Here is an 18866-nt window from a genome sequence, read left to right as displayed (position 1 = left end):
TGCGAGTGCTCCAGAGAACGTTTTTGATGATAGAAACATAGGCGGCATCAGATCTTTTCACGGGTAGACAAGTCAGACTGTGATCTAATCGGAAACAAGTGGAAACCCGCTATTATGAATAATGCACTTTGTTGGAAACAATCGGAAACAGACTAACCTGCTAATGCAGAAAGAAGTGGGAGGAGCTTTTTGTTCGCACCGAGAACGAAGACCAGAAATGATCTGCGATAAGCTTACTGGATAATTATATGAACTGTGGGTAGGGACAAGTACTCTCCTCTTTTCTAATATACCAACTAGGGGTTGGTTTCTATAGTTCTTTATTTACTGCATTGGGTGTGAATAGTTGGTGTATAGTTGAAGAAAAAAAAAGGAAAAAAGAGTTATTTACCTTTTACTTATATAGTCATATATTTCACTAACTATGCATGCAATACGAGAGTTGAGTTATTAACTGAAGTATCCACTCTGCGGGAACAAATCAATACTGCCATCTCCATGCTGGGACTTCATTTATTTTTAAGTATTGCATGATGTTAAACTGTTAGGAACAAAAAATGACTTGCCTTTTGTTGGTTACCACCCTTAGAAACCATAATTATTTGGTTGTATTATAGATATTTTTAATGATGGTTTAATTAGTATAATGTTTCTTCAAATTAGTTTGTTAAAATTTGTACGGAAACAAACAGACGTGGTGCTCCGTTTCCATGGGCAAAGTCTTCTGTCAAGTCGAAGCAATCTGTGAGTGTTCATAATTGCAATGACAATCGTAGTCTAAATGTCTCTGAAGCAGAAAGCTACGAAGCTAATTCTTTCTTTAAACTCTTTTCCTTGCATTCTTATCTTAGATAGTTTTCTTTAAGGTTAGCCAATAGTTTAACAATTATGGTATTTTTTTTTAGGTTGACGATATTCCATTTCAGTCTTTCCAAGTAGATTAGTCCATATTTTTGCCCCCTTACCTTTTACAACATCATCACTAGTTTTATTATGTTCGTAATTAATCCAAGTATACAGGGATGGATACTATTTGTAAATATAAAAATATGTTATTGTTTTGGCATTAATGACTGTAATTTACATATACATCCCTTTTGCCTCCTTACCTTTTAAAACCTCATCACTAGTTTTATTATGTTCGTAATTAATCCAAGTATACAGGGATGGATACTATTTGTAAATATAAAAATATGTTATTGTTGTGGCATTAATGACTGTAATTTACATATATATCCCTTTTGCCTCCTTCTGATGAGGCAAAATCTCAATTCCTTCTCTCTATTTGCCACTGTATGTCAAGGCGACAAATCTAATATGTTACCACACAGATCCCTCTCGTTTATCGAAGGAATATGTAGCTAGCTAACAGTAATTCCCGTGCCAGATCATAGTCACATCTATCGACAAAGAAAGCCAAATATCAGGTATGACAAGGTAATTTTCCTTTTTTTTTTAGCGTGAAACTTGTATTTAAAAAGCAAAAAATCAAAATTGCAAGAATTAGTTTGAAGAGTTTGCACCAACAGTAATTTGCTTCCAACTGTTCTCTAGTAAAACTAAGTCTTCTTAACTTTCGTCAGATTCCTCTCCCAGATAGAAAAACCGCTGTTCTAAGTTTCCATCTTTTCTAGTTTAAAAAATTATGCCTTAAACCTTGACTCTGATTGGTCAGTCAAGAAATTTATGTTTGAAAGTTGAACTATGTTCAACTCGAGAAATTACGTACGGCGAACGTAATTGGCGCTGTAGTCGTGCGTAATTTTGATTTTATCGACAAGTGTGAGACGGGCATAATAAGAACGAATTTGTTTGGTACTGCAAAACCACCTGCAACCGGCTCCCCGAAGTTGTTGTACCTGCAAGGCCATCTTTTTCTGTTGACGGTTCAACATAAATTTATAGTGTAGTGGTTAAACTCTGTAAGCGAATATTGGCATATAGGGCCAGTTTGTACACCTGGTGTAACGACATATATCCTGGAGACGCGATTTATTGCTAAGACCTTTTGATTTTTCTAATTTTTTATCGTATTCACTAGAGTAATTGTTTCAACCAGTATTTCATTTTTGACAGTGAAACTAAAATATCTGATTATTTCCAATTCTGATTTACAGACTGGCTATGCTTAATATCTTACCCTTACGAGCCCAACAATTACGAAGTTACACAAAAATGAGAAAATCTTTAATTGCCGTTGCCCAACTTAATTGTAAGGAAGACAAGTCAGAAAATCTAGCAGCTTGTTCTAAGCTTATTGAAAAGGCTGCACTCAACAGGGCCACAGTAAGTTACAGTTTCTTCTTTTGTTTTTACTGTTCATGGAAAGTGAAAGGAATTCAACTGAAGATATGTTTTTTTTTCTTTTTCTCTCTTTCTCTTTTAGAGACAGGATCCTTGGATAGGGCTTGACGCCAGAATCCCTGTAGGTACATTCCAGTTATTGTAAAGACTTTCTAATGATTCATTCCAGTGAAAAACATGACGATGGTATTACGTATTAATTTAATGATTTGTTCTTCTTTCAGATAGTTTTCGATTTTGAAGAAAATAAGTTAAAAATTAAGATAATCATAATAGTATTTAAGGAAACACGAGTAAAGAAAGAAAACAAGAGAAAATTCAACCGTTGTTTACATATAGTATTTGATCAAAGGCAGCGCAGTAGCGCTGCCTAAGTAAAGAACGATGTTGGCAGAATGTATTATTTATTATTATTTTTTTTCCTTAAGACCAGGGCACTTCGTATCGAAGGACTTGTCTTAGAAACTTCGAAAAGGGCTCATTCGACAGGAAATTGGAATGACTAGTGCCCTTTTTAATAGTCGAAAGTAATTGGAGGGCAACTAACACCCCTTCCACGCCCACCATTTCCCTAAACATATCCAGTCACAATTTTGAGATAGCCACTTTGTTCAACGTAGTTGAAAGGTCATAAACTTAAATCTCTGAGCTGGACAATCCCTCCAGAGTCCTCAGGGCAATGGTTGTAAGTTATGGCCTGGTGGCATATAAAGTTTTTATTGAAAGTGTTGTTATAACAACTTGAAAAAGGGCTCACCCGATTGGAAATTCCAAGGGCTAGTGCCCTTTTTAATAGTTGAAATTAATTAATCTCACGCCCAACATTCCCCCAAACATCTTTGGGGGACTTCGTATTGAATTTTTTTTCCATACCAGGGCACTTCGTGTCGAAAGACTATTCGTAGAAACTTCCAAAAGGGCTAATTCGATTAGAAATTGGAATAGCTAGTGCCCTTTTTAATAGTCGAAAGTGATTGGAAGGCAACTAACACCCTTTTCACGCCCACCATTTCCCCAAACACATCCAATCAAATTTATATAACCATTTCGTACAGCGTATTGGATTTCTCGATATAAATTATGTTTTCGAGGAGTACATCCCTCCCACAGCCCTCAGGGCAAGGGTTGTACGTTATGGCATGGGGGCATATATGGTTTTTATAGAAAGCTTTTTCGTAGAAACTTCAAGAAGGGCTCATTCGATTGGAAATTCAAAGGGCTAATGCCCTTTTTAATAGTCAAAAGTGATTAAAGTGCAACTAATCCCCCTCTCACGCCCACCTTTTCTCCAAACATATCCAATCAAAATTTGAGATAGCTATTTTTTTCAACGTAATTTAAAGTTATGGAAATTAGGTGTTTGAAGATGACAACCCCCCCCCCCCCCCACAGCCCTCAGGACAAGGGTTGTAAGTTATGCCCTTGGGACATACATGGTTTTTATAGAAAGCGTTGTCGTAGAAACTTCAAAAAGGGCTCATTTGATTGGAAATTGAAATGACTAGCGCCCTTTGTAATAGTCGAAAGTGATTGGAAGGACACTAACGCCCCTTCCAGCCAAACATTCATCCAGACACATCCAATCAAATTTTTGAGATAGTCATTTTGTTCAAAATGGTTGAAAGGTCCGGAAATTATATCTTTGAGGATGACACTCCCCCCACAGTCTGTAGGGTAACGGTTGTAAGTTACGCCCTGTGGGCATATAAGGTTTTTATTGAGAGCTTTGTCACAGAAACTTGAAAAAGAGCTCATTCGATTGAAGATTTAAAGGGCTAGTGCCCTTTTTAATAGTCGAGTGATTGGAGGGCAACTAACCCCCCTTTCTCGCTGAACTTTTCCCCAAACACATCCAATCAAAATTTTTAGGTGGCTAATTTGTTCAACGTAGTTAAAAGTTTTAGAAATTAAGTCTTTGAGGATGATAACCTCCTCAGAGCCCTCAGGGCAAGAGTTGTAAGTTATGCCCTGGGGTATGTAAAACTTTTATAAATAGCGATGTTATAGAAACTGAAAAAAGGTCTCATTCGATTGGAAAGTAGAAGGGTTTGTGCCCTTTTTAATAATCGAAAGTGATTGGAGGATTTCGCCATTTTGTTCGAAGTAGTTAAAAAGTCCGGAAATTATGTTTCTGAGGATGGCACTCCCCCCGCAGCCCCCAGAGCCAAGGGTTGGAAGTTATGCCCTGGGGGTATATAAGCTTTTTTTCTATAGAAAGCGTTGTCGTAGAGACTTCAAGGGTTCATTCGATTGGAAATTAAAATGGCTAGTGCCCTTTTTAATAGTCGAAAGTGATTGGAAGGCGACTAACTCCCCTTCCATGCCTATCATTTCCCCAAAACTACCTAGTCAAAATTTTGAGATACCCACTTTGTTCAACTTAGTTGAAAGGTCCGGATATTATATCTTTGATCTGGACACTCCCCCCTCAGTCTTCAGGGCAAGGGTTGTAAGTTATGCTCTGGTGGCATATAAGGTTTCTATTGAAAGGTTTGTCGTAACAACTTGAAAAGGGGCTCATACGATCGGAAATCCCAAGGGCTAACGCTCTTTTTAATAGTTGAAAGTAATTGGAAAGCAACTAACCTCCCTCTCCCGCCCACCATTCCCCCAAAAATTTTTGGGGGACTTCGTATCGAATTATTTTTTTTCCATACCAGGGCACTTGGTGTCGAAGGAGTTGTCTTAGAAACTTCGAAAAGGGCTCATTCGATTGGAAATTGTTATGGCTAATGCCCTTTTTAATAATTGAAAGTGATTGGAAGGCAACTAACACCCTTTCCACGCCCACTATTTTCCAAAACACATCCAATCAAAATTTGGAGATAGCCATTTTGTTCAACGTAGTTGATTTCCAGATATAAATTATGTTTTTGAGGAGGACATTCCTCCCAAAGCCCTCTGGGCAAGGGTTGTAAGTTATGGCCGGGGGGCATATAAGGTTTTTATAGAAAGCTTTGTCGTAAATACTTCAAAAAGGGCTCAGTTGATCGAAACTTGAAAGGGCTAATGCCCTTTATAATAGTTGAAAGTCATTGGAGCGCAGCTAATCCCCCTCTCACGCCCACCTTTTCCCCAAACACATCCAGTCATAATTTTGAGATAGCCATTTTTGAGATAGTTCAACGTAGTTGAAAGTTTTGGAAATTAGGTCTTTGTGGATGACAACCCCCCAGAGCCCTCAGGACACAGGTTCTAAGTTATGTAAGCAACTAACACCCCTTCCACGCCGACCTTTTCCCCAAACACATCCAATTAAAATTCTTAGATGGCCATTTTGTTCAACGTAGTAAAAAGTTTTAGAAATTTAGTCTTTGAGGATGATAACCTCCTCATAGTCCTCAGGGCAAGGGTTGTAAATTATGCCCTTTTGTTAAATGTAGTCATTTTGTTCAACGTAATTAAAAGGTCCGGAAATTATGTCTGAGGATGACACTCCCCCACTTACAACTTACAACAAGGGTTTTAAGTTTTGCCCTGGGGGCATACAAGGTTTTTTATAGAAAGCGCTGTCTTAGAAACTTCAAAAAGGGCTAGTGTTTCTTTTAATAGTCGAAAGTGATTGGAGGGCAACTAACTCTTTTCTCATGCCCATCATTTCCCCAAACACATCCAATCAAAACTTTGAGATAACTATTTTGTTCAACGTAGTTGAAAGTTCTGAAAATTAGGTCTTTAAGGATGATAAACCCCTCACAACCGTCAGGGCAAGGGTTGTAAGTTATACCCTGGGGGAATGTAAGGTTTTTTTTTATAGAAAGCATTGCCGTAGAAACTTCAAAAAGGGCTTATTCGATTGGAAATAGAAAGGGCTAGTGCCCTATATATTAGTCGGAATTGATTGGAGGGCAACTAACGTCCTACTCATGCCCATTATTTCCCCAAACACATTTAATCAAAATTTTTAGATGGCAATTTTGTTCAACATAGTTGAAAGCTCTGGAAATTAGGTCTTTGAAGATGACAACCCCCAGCCCTTAGCCCTCAGGGCAAGGGTTGTAAGTTATGCCCCGGGAGCATATAGGTTTTTTATAGAAAGTGTTTTCGTAGAAACTTCAAAAGGGCTCATTCGATTAGAAATTGAAATGGCTAGTGCCTTTTTTAATAGTTGAAAGTGATTGGAGAACAACTGAAGCCCCTCTCACACCCACCATTTCCACAAACACATCGAATCAAAATTTTGAGATAGCCATTTTGTTCAACGTAGTTGAAAGTTCTGGAAATTAGGTCTTTGCTGATGACAACCCCCTCATAACCCTCGGGGCAAGGGTTGTAATTTATGCCCTAGGGCATATAAGGTGTTTATAGAAAGCGGTGACGTAGAAAGTGAAAAAGGGCTCATTCAATTTGAAATTGTAATGGCTAGTGCCCTTTTTAATAGTCGAAAATAATTGGAAGGCTTGAGATTTTTATACTAAAGAGCGATGTGGGTACAATGATTTGTTTTTTTTTTGTTAGACCAGGGCACTTCGTATCGAAAGAGATGTCACAAAAACTGCGAAAAGGGCTCATTCGATTGAAATTTAGAAAGGGCGAGTGCCTTTTTTAATAGTTGAAAATGCTTAGAGGGCAACTAATCCCCCTCCTACGCCCACTCTCCCATTTGCCCATTATGTTTAAAAACCAAATCCTTTCAGATAAATGACCTGTTTTCGTTTTCTTAATTACATTTGCTTATAGTATAATTTTAAAAGACAGGTTAAATTCTCGTTGCTAAGTTGGAGGCGTCGCAATAAGTAAGCTTTGAAGTAAGTTCTATTTTTGTACTTCCTGATTTGGAGTTATTGAAAGATAAAGCTAAGAGGTAGAATTGGGTTTGAATGGGGATGGAGATGATTGGCTGGACCAATTGAAGGTCCACCCCTATGAACAGTGGTGTACAAAATATTATTTGATTTAGTCTACTTTGAGACCCCGTATAGGGAGTCTGTAATTGGAATTTATAGATGTTATTATTGTGACCCTTTTTGGAAGAATACAAGTAAGGTATTTTCTACAAACTGTGTACTAGTTTCCGTAACCGAGGCAGGGTAGGAATAGAGCTACGAGGTACCGTCATTATTATATTGACAGGGAGGTTTGTTACCTCCAAGGAGAGAGTTAGAGATTTACTAGCCGCAACCCCAGGCGGGTAAATTTGGCCTTAGAAAGTGGCCTTTTGACCACTCGATCACGTTATCATACCCTGGGACAGGGTATACTGTATAGGGTAGTACCAAACCCGATATTTGCAGAACCGGTGTAGTAGACGCGGGAATCACATTATATTTTTAGGGCCGGGGCTTTTCCCCTCCAATAAGTGGTGACACCCGTATATTACCACGCCAGTGGCGTTGTGGCCTATCGGTACACCACTGGTGGCTAAATATCACGAACATTGCCTTAAGATTAAATAGAAATTCACTGTGTTAATGCTAATTCCCAATAATGCATCTCAGCAGTATCCCATGAACGACCGAGGGTATTATGTTCAAACTTTTGGGGCTGCTTCTGCTCTTAAAATTTAACTAAATCAAAATAGCGTAAGTGTATCCACGCTGTCAAAGAAAGTAAACCGATTTTGTTGCGAATGGTATCAAGTTTTCTATTTCAGGTCAACTAGAGGAGGTATGAAACTAAATTAAACCCTACTATTTGTGTCCAGATTTTTAAAAGGGTGTATGTTGTTAAAAATTGCAAAAAAATTTTCTCTAGCAGACAAATAGCAGGCCAAACTAGAAAGTCTTAAAAACAACGAAAAGGTTTAAACTATTATTTACTTTTCCCCTGAAAAGACTGTGTCAATATAAAACGAACAGAAATTAATTAAAAAACTTTTCCCACAAAATAAGTATTTCAAAGAAAAGTAAAGAACTCTATCAAACCAAAAATGAGCAACAATAAAATCAAATAATCTGCCAAGCGTGAAACTACCACAAATCAGCATCGATAAATAAATGAAACCCAAAACGAACAGAAATCACGATAAATAACCAAGTCAAACTCAAAACTAGCAGAAATTAACATGAGCAGGGCTCAAAACACCTATGCCTTCCCAAGTCCAGAACATAATTTGCACTTTACTGAAAAAAAATACAAATGAATATGCATTGTCAGTTTAATATACATATATTGATATTTTTTAATCAAAATGTTAATATTATTTGATTTATTAAAGCTATAAAAGTATAAACATTTTTTTCAGTACTACTACTACTACTACTGCTACTACTACTACTACTACTACTACTACTACTAATATACTACTAATACTACTACTACTTTTGCCCAGAACACACACCCTGTTTCCATTCTTCATCTAGTTTTTCACCTATTAACACCTTGTGACCTACCCGAGTATGTTTAGTATTTTAACAACTTTGTATACATAATGGTTAGACAAAGATCAGTCTGTCCTGAATGAAGATTAAGTGTGTTCTGTAGTTGAGGCAAGTGTGGAGGGTGCAATTCTTCTTTCATTCATGAGCTTAAAAGTGTGTCGAATTGATGCTTCTATATGGAATGGAAGTTGGCTGTGTCCCAATTGTTCCTCTGAGAAGTCCCCAGTTTCATCTTTTCCTTGCACCCCGTCGCTCTACGGATTCAAGAGTCAGGAGGTTGAGGTATCCCCTAGGATATTAGTGCCGAGTCTCCACTGACCTTCTTTTCCTAGAGGATGAATTCCACTTCTCCCAACCTCAATCCTGAAGAGAAGGATCTCTGACAAATAAATCACTGAAACCTTTGTGGTTTTGGGAAATGAATCAAAAGCTAAAGGAACCTTTGACCTACATTTTTAGAGTTGATTCTAGTCTACTGCCAGCAATTCACAATATAGACATTCCTATCCAGTTCATCACCCTAAATGTGTCTGGTAATCCCTACGATATTTCTCTTTCCTTCCAATTCAGCAGCAAAGATCCAAAGTATTGTGACATCACCTCAGCTGAAGTTTATAATTCAGCAGTAATTAATCCTGCCAAGCAATGATTCGGCCCAGTTCCCCCAAGAGGATAAAAAAAAAGATGAAACCACATGATAAGATAGGTTTGTGCAAAGGTTACCGACCAGTCATAGTGATAACAAAATATCAATTATTTATGAATCAAAGTCACTCACAACAAAAAACATTGCTAATAATGACAAAAGGTTGTTGAACCTTGACCTTGCCAAGTAAAATTAACCTTTATTTAAGAGTTTGCAAAAAAATTCTCAAGTGATATTTGTTGACTAGTCGTTGTAGTTTTTTAGTATTTACATAAATTTAACCTATTTGGAAAATGTAGTAAGGTCGAGTGCAACTTTAGTCATGTAAATATTTGCATATTTTTTCTAGTGGTCCATGTTTTTGTTGCATTAACGCTCATTTTAAGGTGTCCCTTTCTTTTTAATTTAAGAGTGGACCTTTTTAGGACAGCGCAGAAAGTATCCGTGACCCCCTCCTTGACTTGGTCGGTTTCAATTGACCTTTTGTCATGTCCACCTCCATACCTGATACTAAGCAGCATACCCCAGGAATCTGCCTCTTGAAACGTCCCTAAATTCCAGAAATTCGCTCATATGCAGTCACACCCCCCTTGCATATTGCTTTACTCAACTCAGACCCCCCCCCCTTACTCATATTGTTCCCAATTATACACATCCTTTTGACTCCGGTCCTCTCCGTGCATCCGAAAAGTTGCAAACTGGTTTGGGCCTCCATCCTTTATTTTTTAAAATAAACCCGGCACCTATCATCCCAGACATCTCAACCCTACTTCCCTTTTTCAGCATCATCTTGCTATCATAGGCAGCACAGTAGCGCTGACTAAGTAAAGAACGATATGGGCACAATGCATTATTTTTAGTTCTTGGTTTTAGACCACGGCGCTTCGTATCGAAGGAATTGTCGTAGAAACTTCGAAAATGACTAATTCGGTTGGAAATTGGAGTGTATTGGATGTGTGGGTACCGCTGGCACCACTTATTAGAGGTTTCATGTGTGGGGGTCACCACTTTTAAAGGCAAAAATGGCGCAAAGAGTTGCTATGCCACTTACTGGAGGGGAAGATCCCTCGGTAGCCCCAAATTAGTGGGATTTCCGCGGTTACTCCAACGGTTCCGTATATACTAACGTGATCGGATGGTCTATGGCCACATTTAAAGCCAAAGTTTACCGATAAGATTTCTAGCTATCTCTTTAAACTCGACCTAAGCTAAAAAGTTAAAAGAGTACATAGTATAAAAAAATCTTACTGTATTCACTACACGTTGTATAAAAGAACTCATTTCAAAAGGACTCTTTCTCCATGCCCGCTCCGCTAGCTGCGTGCTGCGACATGGGGTACGAGGGTGGTAAATGAATTTTTCCAGCCAATCCTAGGACTTACTAATCTACTGGTCAACCTCCCTAACTGCGCAATTTCTTACCTCGTGGTCTATTAAACACTTACGCAATTAGGAGGGCTCAAACTGGCGTCATAAACTAAAAGAAGAATTAATATTTATTACCTGGGTAAGAAAAATATTTAAGGGGCAAGAATGGAGAAGTTTGGGAAGGAAATCTATCTGACAAACTGGGACCAAGGGTTCCAACACCTCCCCCCTAATATAAATGGCCCGCATCTCCCGTATATTGGCTGGAAACTCAGACATAAAATAAATAACACCAAACTTAATATCACTAAACTTGTTCTTCTCTTCTACCAATGCCTGTGCTTCCACCGCTTGGCTCTGGATCGGTCGTCCTCGACACGTCTCTACTGTAGGACCACCATGGTCTAGATCGTCTAACATCTGCATTTGGTTTTCAAAGTTGACGTCCCCAATATTCGTAGAAATTCATTGTGCTCAGCACAATCAAAAACAAAAATTTTCTTGCTCTCACGAATTTACATTTAAGAGGAGCAGAGAATCAGTTCCTGGCACTTTTGATGATGCCAGCCATCGTGAAAAATTTGCTGCAATAGCCTCTTAATTTCCATCTGTGGAAACAACCCCACATCTCAATAAAGAAGTAAATTGCCCCTTGGCATAATTTCAAATAGTCTAAGGTCGAAAATACACAGGCTTGTGAAAACGATAAGGGTACTGGGAATGAAGTACAATTTTGAGCGATCCATGAATCGCCTTTTTTCTGGTCTCCCTCCCCTGGGATAATTAACTGAAGAATATACGTTGATGATAATTGAAGATGAAACTTAGATACATATCCCACTGAATACAATTTGCCGGAAATACTTGTCGACTCCCTTTAAGAATAACAGCTATGAATAGGGTTGCTGGACAACGGTTTGGGTGAAGTATGAAGTGACTGGGAGAGAGTATCCTCCATGGACTCTAGATCAGAAAGGTAAAATCTCGGTAAAGGGATTACAGCTTGTCCGACAGTTGTGCATTGAGGAAAAGGACTGTCTCTCGCGACTTTCCAGAGGGGATCTTCCCCAAGGAATTCCTCCCCCCGCATAAAGGAACAAACCCTCTTTTGAGCTGATCAGACCAATATCAGATTCCTTTCCAAGTTTTTTCAATCCGGATCGACATTCAATATTTCCCAACTTTCCCCCAACCCGTTGTAGGTCATTCATCTCTCTTTTGTAACCATCTTCTTTTATTCCCCATGGGTCTTTGACCTCTTTTTCCCCCTTATTATCCCTGTTTTCAAGGCACAGCCCATCCAACATTTTTTTGTTTTTCGCCACTGCAGGCTGAATCTCTAAATTTTGTCTCCTCTTTGCATTCCTCTTTTCGTCTCTACTTTTCTCAATTCTGTCATTCGCGCAAAATAATAAATCACTGTTATATCTAATTTGGACTCCAGTGTCCACTATCTTTGACTGAATAATTTCATTGTAGCTCCGTTTAATATCTCTTTTCTCTCTCTCTTAGTTTTCTTTTCTTTTGTAGTAGCATTAAATAAATCGTCATGAAATCTGAATTGGACTCTAGTGTCCATCTTCGACTTTCTTTCTTTATTGTAGTTCCGCTTAATATCTTTCTTCTCTCTTTTAGTCTTTTTTATTCTTACCGCAGCAACAAACAATTCGTCATCAAATGGGAAGTGAATTCCGACATTTGCTTTTTCATATTCTACTAAAAATTTTTGAACTTTCAGAGGAAAAGCGCGTACAATAAATTTTGTCTCATTTTTCTTTGTAACAATCAGTGTTTCATTTTGGCAAATTTTTTTCGGTGTCTCACATTCGTTAAAGGTGTTCTCAATTTTTCCATTATCTGCAAATTTTCCTGAAAAATCATTTTCGCGCGTCTTATTTTCACTATTATGTTGTCGTATTACTTCCGCATCCCATTTTTGTGGATTATCAACATTTTGAACACGCGTATCAAGTAATTCGTTTTTCCGACAGGGTGTCACAGCCTCCCAATTTGTTTTATGTCCCGGTACACCTCCCCTCCTTGTCTACGAAGTGGCATATTTTCCCGTAAAAGTGTTTAATGTCTGGTAATTTTCTTTTTCTCGCGATTGATTCTTAGACAAATTATTATGGCTATCTGACATCCTAGAAGTTAGTTGTGATAAAATCTCACTTTCTGGAATTCCCCAGCGGGCTTCTATTAGGCATATCATGGTTCTTTTAAACTCCTGGTGATATCTTTGTTCTTTCTCTCTAGCTATTATATCAGCCTCTTCCTTTTTTCTCTCGCTATTCTTTCTTCCTTCTCTCTTTGTTCCCTTTCTTTTCTATCTCTTTCGTCTTCTCGTTCTCTGGCTATTCTCACTTCCTTCATGAAATTTAATATTTGTTGTGTCATATCTATTTGAGTGCTTTTCGCGAGCTCCTGCTGGATCTTGATTTAACACTGCTCCTTCTACTTGGACTACTTTGATTCTGTCTGTCATTATTTCTTTTTAATTCATTTTCTGACTCTGTTCATTCTCTATCCTGCAACTCCCCTTCATTTGGCACAGCCTCTGAGGGATGAGTTCGTCTTGTTTTTTCACATATTATTTCTTCCTTGTTTATTTCGTACCCCCTCATTTTACCGCGTTATACTTCTTTCCGATTATAATATCTCTTGTTCAATTAGTCAATCTTAGCAAGTTCAACAATTTTTCGAATAACCGGAATGTCTAGACTTCATTAGGGAATAACAACTTCTTTCACAACAAGCAGTTTTACGCGAGTGAATTATATCTCCGAAAACCGAATTAACAGGGGTTGGACGAGAAAATAATCAGAAAAACCGCGCGAATATTCCACTAGTGAATTAGCTGAACTAAACTCAAACAGGGGAACTACCCTGTAAAAACAAATCACGTATCCCTCCTGGATACTCGTATTCCAAATATAATCTCCTCCTGGGCAGATTACTCAATAGGACAGGTGCCTCCCACCTTACTTGTCCAATGTGCGCACAAATTGACAAATTCTCGTAATTTGCCGTCCTCAATGCTCTTATAACCTTCGTCACTGAAGATTATATCTAAGTCCGCCAATTCACTCAAATAATAACCCGACTTTCAACGTTTTCTTATCTTTCCTTAAACCCTGTAATACTTTTAAATACGGAGATTCCCCCACTGCAAACTCAACTCAATAATTTCACGTTTTTCTTTTTTATACTTGTCTAAAAAGGCACACAGCCCATTATAGACCTTAAAATTCTATTAATTAATTGCGTATTTTTGTATTTTTATATGCCACCACAATAGGCTACTTTCTAGGCCAAATTAGCCCGTCTCTTCGAAAACGCAGAATTTTTTTACTACCAGTGTTGTTGATAGCTCTTTTTCTTGCTGCCACCACTTATTGGATGTGTGGGTACCACTGGCACCACTTATTGGAGGATGTGTGGGGGTCACCACTTTTAAAGGCAAAAATGGCGCAAAGAGTTGTTATGCCACTTACTGGTGGGATTTCCGCGGTTACTCCAACGGTTCCGTATATACTAACGTGATCGGATGGTCTCTGGCCACATTTAAAGCCAAAGTTTACTGATAAGATTTCTAGCTATCTCTTTAAACTCAACCTAAGCTTAAAAGTTAAAAGAGTACATAAAAAAATCTTACTTTATTCACTACACGTTGTATAAAAGAACTCATTTCAAAAGGACTCTTTCTCCCAGCCCGGTCCGCTAGCCGCGTGTTGCGACATGGGGTACGGGGGTGGTAAATGAATTTTTCCAGCCAATCCTAGGACTTACTAATCTACTGGTCAACCTCCCTAACTGCGCAATTTCTTACCTCGTGGTCTATTAAGCACGTACGCAATTAAGAGGACCCAAAATGGCGTCACAAAATAAAAGGAAAATTAATATTTATTACTCGGGGAAGGAAAATAATTAAGGGGCTAAAAGAAATGAATCTGGGAGGGACATTTATCTGAACAAACTGGGACCAAGGGTTCCAACAGAGTGGCTAGTGCCCTTTTTAATAGTCGAAAGTTATTGGAGGGTAACTAGCCACCAACCCTGCCCATCATTCCCCCATACACATCCAATCAAAATTTTGAGATAACCCTTTTTTTCAGCGTAGTTGATTTCCAGATAAAAATATGTTTTTGAGGAGGACACTCCCTCACAACCCTAAGGGGAAGGGTTTTAAGTTATGTCCTGGGGGTATATAAGAACGATGTTGGCACAATGTATTATTTCTTATTTTGTTTTACTTTAGATCAGGGCACTTCGTATCGAAGAAGTTGTCGAAGAAACTTCAAAAAGGGCTCATTTAATTGGAAATTGGAGTGGCTTGTGCCCTTTTTAATAGTCAAAAGTGATTGGAAGGCAACTAACACCCCTTTGACGCCCACCATTTCCCAAAACACATCCAATCAAAATTTTGAGATAGCCATTTTGTTCTGCGTACTTGATTTCCAGATAGAAATTATATTTTTGAGAAGGACACTCCCCCACAGCCCTCAGGGCAAGGGTTGTAAGTTATGCCCTGGGAGCATATAAAGTTTTTATAGAAGGTGTTGTCGTAGAAACTTCAAAAAAGGCTCATTTGACTGGAAATTCAAAGGGCTAGTGCCCTTTTTAATGGTCGAAAGTGATTAGAGGGCAACTAACCCCCCTTTGACGCCCACCTTTCCCCCAAACACATCCAATCAAAATTTTGAGATAACCATTTCATTCAATGTAGTTTTAAGTTCTGTAAATTAGGTATTTGAGGATGACGACCCCCCACAGTCCTCAGGGCAAGGGTTGTAAGTTATGCCCTGGGGGCACATAAGATTTTTATAGAACGCGGGGTCGTAGAAACTTCAAAAAGGGCTCATTCGATTGGAAATTGAAATGGCTAGTGTCCTTTTCAATAGTCGAATTTGATTGGAAGGCAGCTAACACCCCTTCCACGCCCACCATTTCCCCAAACACATCCGATCAAAATTTTGAGATAACCGTTTTGTTTCACGCAGTTGAAAGTTCAGGAAATTATGCCTTTAAGCAGGACACTCCCCATAGAGTCTTCAAAGCAAGGGTTATAAGTTATGCCCTGGGGGCATATAAGGTTTTTATTTAAATCTTTGTCGTAGAAACTTGAAAAAGGGCCTATTCGATTGGAAGTTCAAACGGCTATTGCCCTTTTTAATAGTCGAAAGTGATTTCAGGGCAACTAACCCCCCTCTGACGCCCACCTTTTCCCCAAACACATCCAATCAAAATTTTTAGATAACCATTTTATTCATCGTAATTGAAAGTTTTGGAAATTAGGTATTTAAAGATGATTACCCCCCCCCCCCAGCTCTGAGGGCAAGGGTTGTAAGTTATGCCCTGGGGGCATATAAGGTTTTTATTGAAAATGTTGTCGTAGAAACTGCAAAAGGGCTCATTCAATTGGAAATTGAAAGGGCTAGTGCTTTTTTTAATAGTTGAAAGGGATTGCAGAGTGACTAACGCCCCTCTCACGCCACCATTTTTCCACACATATCCAATCAAAATGGATTATTAAATGGGATATAAGGGATATTTTGAGATATCCATTTTGTTCAACGTAATTGAAAGCTCTGGAAATTAGGTCTTTTAGGATGATAACCCCCTCAGAGCCCTCAGTGCAGGGGTTGTAAGTTATACCCTGGGGGCATATAAAGTTTATATAGAAAGTTGTTGTAAAAATTTTAAAAATGGCTCCTTTGACTGGAAATTGAAATTGCCCTTTTTAATAGTCGAAAGTGAGTGGAGAGTAAATAACTTCCCCTATCACGCCCACCATTTCCCCATGAATATTCAATGAAAGTTTATAGATTATAGATAAAGTTTTAAGTTTGTAGATATAAAGTTTATAGCCATTTTGTTCAACGTAGTTGAAAGTTCTGGAAATTACGTTTTTAAGGATGACAAACCCCCTAGAGCCTCCAGGGCTAAGGCTGTAAGTTATGTCCTGGGGGCATATAAGGTTTGTATAGATAGAGTTGTCTAAAAAACTGTAAAAGGGTCTCATTCAATTGGAAATTGAGAGGGCTAGTGCCCTTTTGATAGTCGAAAGTGATTGGAGGGTAACTAACCCTCCTCTCACGCCCACCATTCCCCCCAACCAATCCAATCAAAATTTTCTGATAGCCATTTTGTTCAACGTAGTAGAAATTTCTGGAAATTAGGTCTTTGAGGATGACCCCCCCAGCCCTCAGGGCACGGGTTGTAAGTTTTGTCTTGGGGGCATATAAGGTTTTTATTGAAAGTGTTGTTGTAGAAACTTCAAAAGGGCTCATTTGATTGGAAATTGAAAGGGCTAGTGCCTTTTTTAATAGTTGAAAGTGATTGGAGAGCGACTAACGTCCCTTTCACGCCCACCATTTCCCCAAACACATCCAATCAAAATTTGGAGATAGCCATTTTGTTTAGCGTAGTTGAAAGTTCTGGACATTACGTCTTAGAGGAGGATAACCACCCTAACAGCCCTTAGGATAAGGGTTGTAATTTATGTCCTGGGGGTATATAAGGTGTTTATAGAAAGCCTTATCAAAGAAACTCAAAATGGGCTCATTTGATTGAAAATTTAAAGGCCTAGTGCCCTTTTAAATAGTCGAAAGTGATTGGAAGGCTTGACATTTTTATAGCAAAGATCGATGAGGGTATAATGTATTATTTTCTTTTTGTTGTTAAACCAGGGTACTTCGTATCGAAGGAGTTATCGTAGGAACTCCGAAAAGGGCTCATTTGATTGAAAATAGAAATGGCTAATGCCCTTTTTAATAGTCAAAAGTGATTGGAGGGCAACTAATCACCCTCCCCCGCCCACCCTCCCATTTGTCTATTATGTTTAAAACTAAATGTTGCGTTAAGATTAAATCATAATGCTCTATGATAATGCTAATTACCAATAAGGCATGTCAGCAGTATCCCAAGAACGACTGAGGGTTTTATGTTCAAACTTTTGGGGCTACTTCTACTCTTAAAATTTAACCAAATCAAAATAGCGTAAGCGTATCCAAGCTATCAAAGAAAGTAAACAAATTGTTTTGCGAATGGTATCAAGTTTTCTATTTCAGCTCAACTAGAGGAGGTATGAAACTAAATTAAACACTACTATTTGTGTCCAAATTTTTAAAAGGGTGTATGTTGTTAAAAATTGCTGAAAATTTTTCTCCAGCATACAAATAGCAGGCCAAACTATAAAGTCTTAAAACGAAAAGAAAAAACGAAAACGAAAACGAAAAGATTTAAAGTATTATTGTCTTTTTCAAACAGTTCGTGGTAACGAACTGTAAGTAAGGAGCGACCCGGCTCAATGGTAACCAGAAACTCTAGAAAACGGGATTTTGATATCCTACTAATCAAAAGTTACGCGCCTGAGAAAATTTGGCTGATTTTCGAAAAAAGGGAGAAAGACCCCTTAAAATTTATAGAACCTTGATGAAAATCACACCATTATATTCAGCGTATCAGAGAACGGTAGAGGTTTCAAGCTCCTATCTACAAAAATGTGGAATTTTGCATTTTTTTTTGCCAGAAGAAAGATCACGGATGCGTGTTTATTTATTTTTTCCCCCTGGGTTGATCGTATTGACAGAGTGGTCCTAGAATATCGTGGGAGGGCTCATTGGAACGGAAATTAAAAGTTCTAGTGCGCATTTTAAGTGACAAAAAAATGGAGGGCAACTAGGCCCCCTACCAGTAGAAGTGACCCTATTGACCCGGACACCCACCCCTGCTGCCATCTACAAATTAGTTTAATGCTGACGGGACATAATTTATTCAAGGATTATCGATCGAGTCTAATGTGTGTGTGTCAAGGTCAATCGATCTGTTGTTGTTTGGCCACGTGCGAATGACATGAGGGGTGATTTACATAATCGATGGGGGGATTATTGATTCACGAGCGTGGGGAATTATGAAACAATATGATCATAGAGTCCCTAGGGAGAAAGATTACATAATCGCTCAATGACCTCTTTTTCCAAGATCGATTTATTTGATGTTTTTCTCGTCTAGCCTGGCCTGAGAACTTTATTTACATAATAGCTAGGGGAAATTATTGATTCACGAAGGGGAAATTAAGAAACAAACATGGCTTCATTGTTGTTTGGCTAGCCTGCCCCGAGAACTTGATTTACATAATCGCTAGGGGAAATTATTGATTCACGAAGGGGACATTAAGAAACAAACATGGCTTCATTGTTGTTTGGCTAGCCTGGCCTGAGAACTTG

The 18866-nt window shown here is 38.5% G+C and overlaps 2 protein-coding genes across 3 annotated transcripts in view; one reads left to right on the top strand and one right to left on the bottom strand.

The window, feature by feature from the left end:
- Positions 1–409, bottom strand: part of LOC148941765 (protein tyrosine phosphatase domain-containing protein 1-like) — a 176572-nt gene extending 176163 nt beyond the window's left edge. The window contains exon 1 of the mRNA XM_089103062.1: positions 392–409. The gene's annotated coding sequence lies outside the window, so the exon portion shown is untranslated. The remainder of the gene's footprint in view (positions 1–391) is intronic.
- LOC148941764 (nitrilase and fragile histidine triad fusion protein NitFhit-like) overlaps positions 1–18866 on the top strand; it is a 210019-nt gene that overhangs the window by 120685 nt on the left and 70468 nt on the right. For both annotated transcript variants that reach the window (XM_089103065.1, XM_089103064.1), the window contains one exon: positions 2118–2286. In XM_089103065.1, coding sequence (XP_088959191.1) covers positions 2125–2286 — 162 coding nt within the window. In that variant the 5' untranslated portion in view covers positions 2118–2124. The remainder of the gene's footprint in view (positions 1–2117; positions 2287–18866) is intronic.

Source organism: Artemia sp. Qi Xiang Cuo, chromosome 17, assembly GCF_049724085.1.
Source record: "Artemia sp. Qi Xiang Cuo chromosome 17, ASM4972408v1, whole genome shotgun sequence".
Taxonomy (NCBI): domain Eukaryota; kingdom Metazoa; phylum Arthropoda; class Branchiopoda; order Anostraca; family Artemiidae; genus Artemia; species Artemia sp. Qi Xiang Cuo.
The sequence above is the reverse complement of the archived record's forward strand: the minus strand, read 5'-3'. Positions and strand labels throughout refer to the sequence as shown.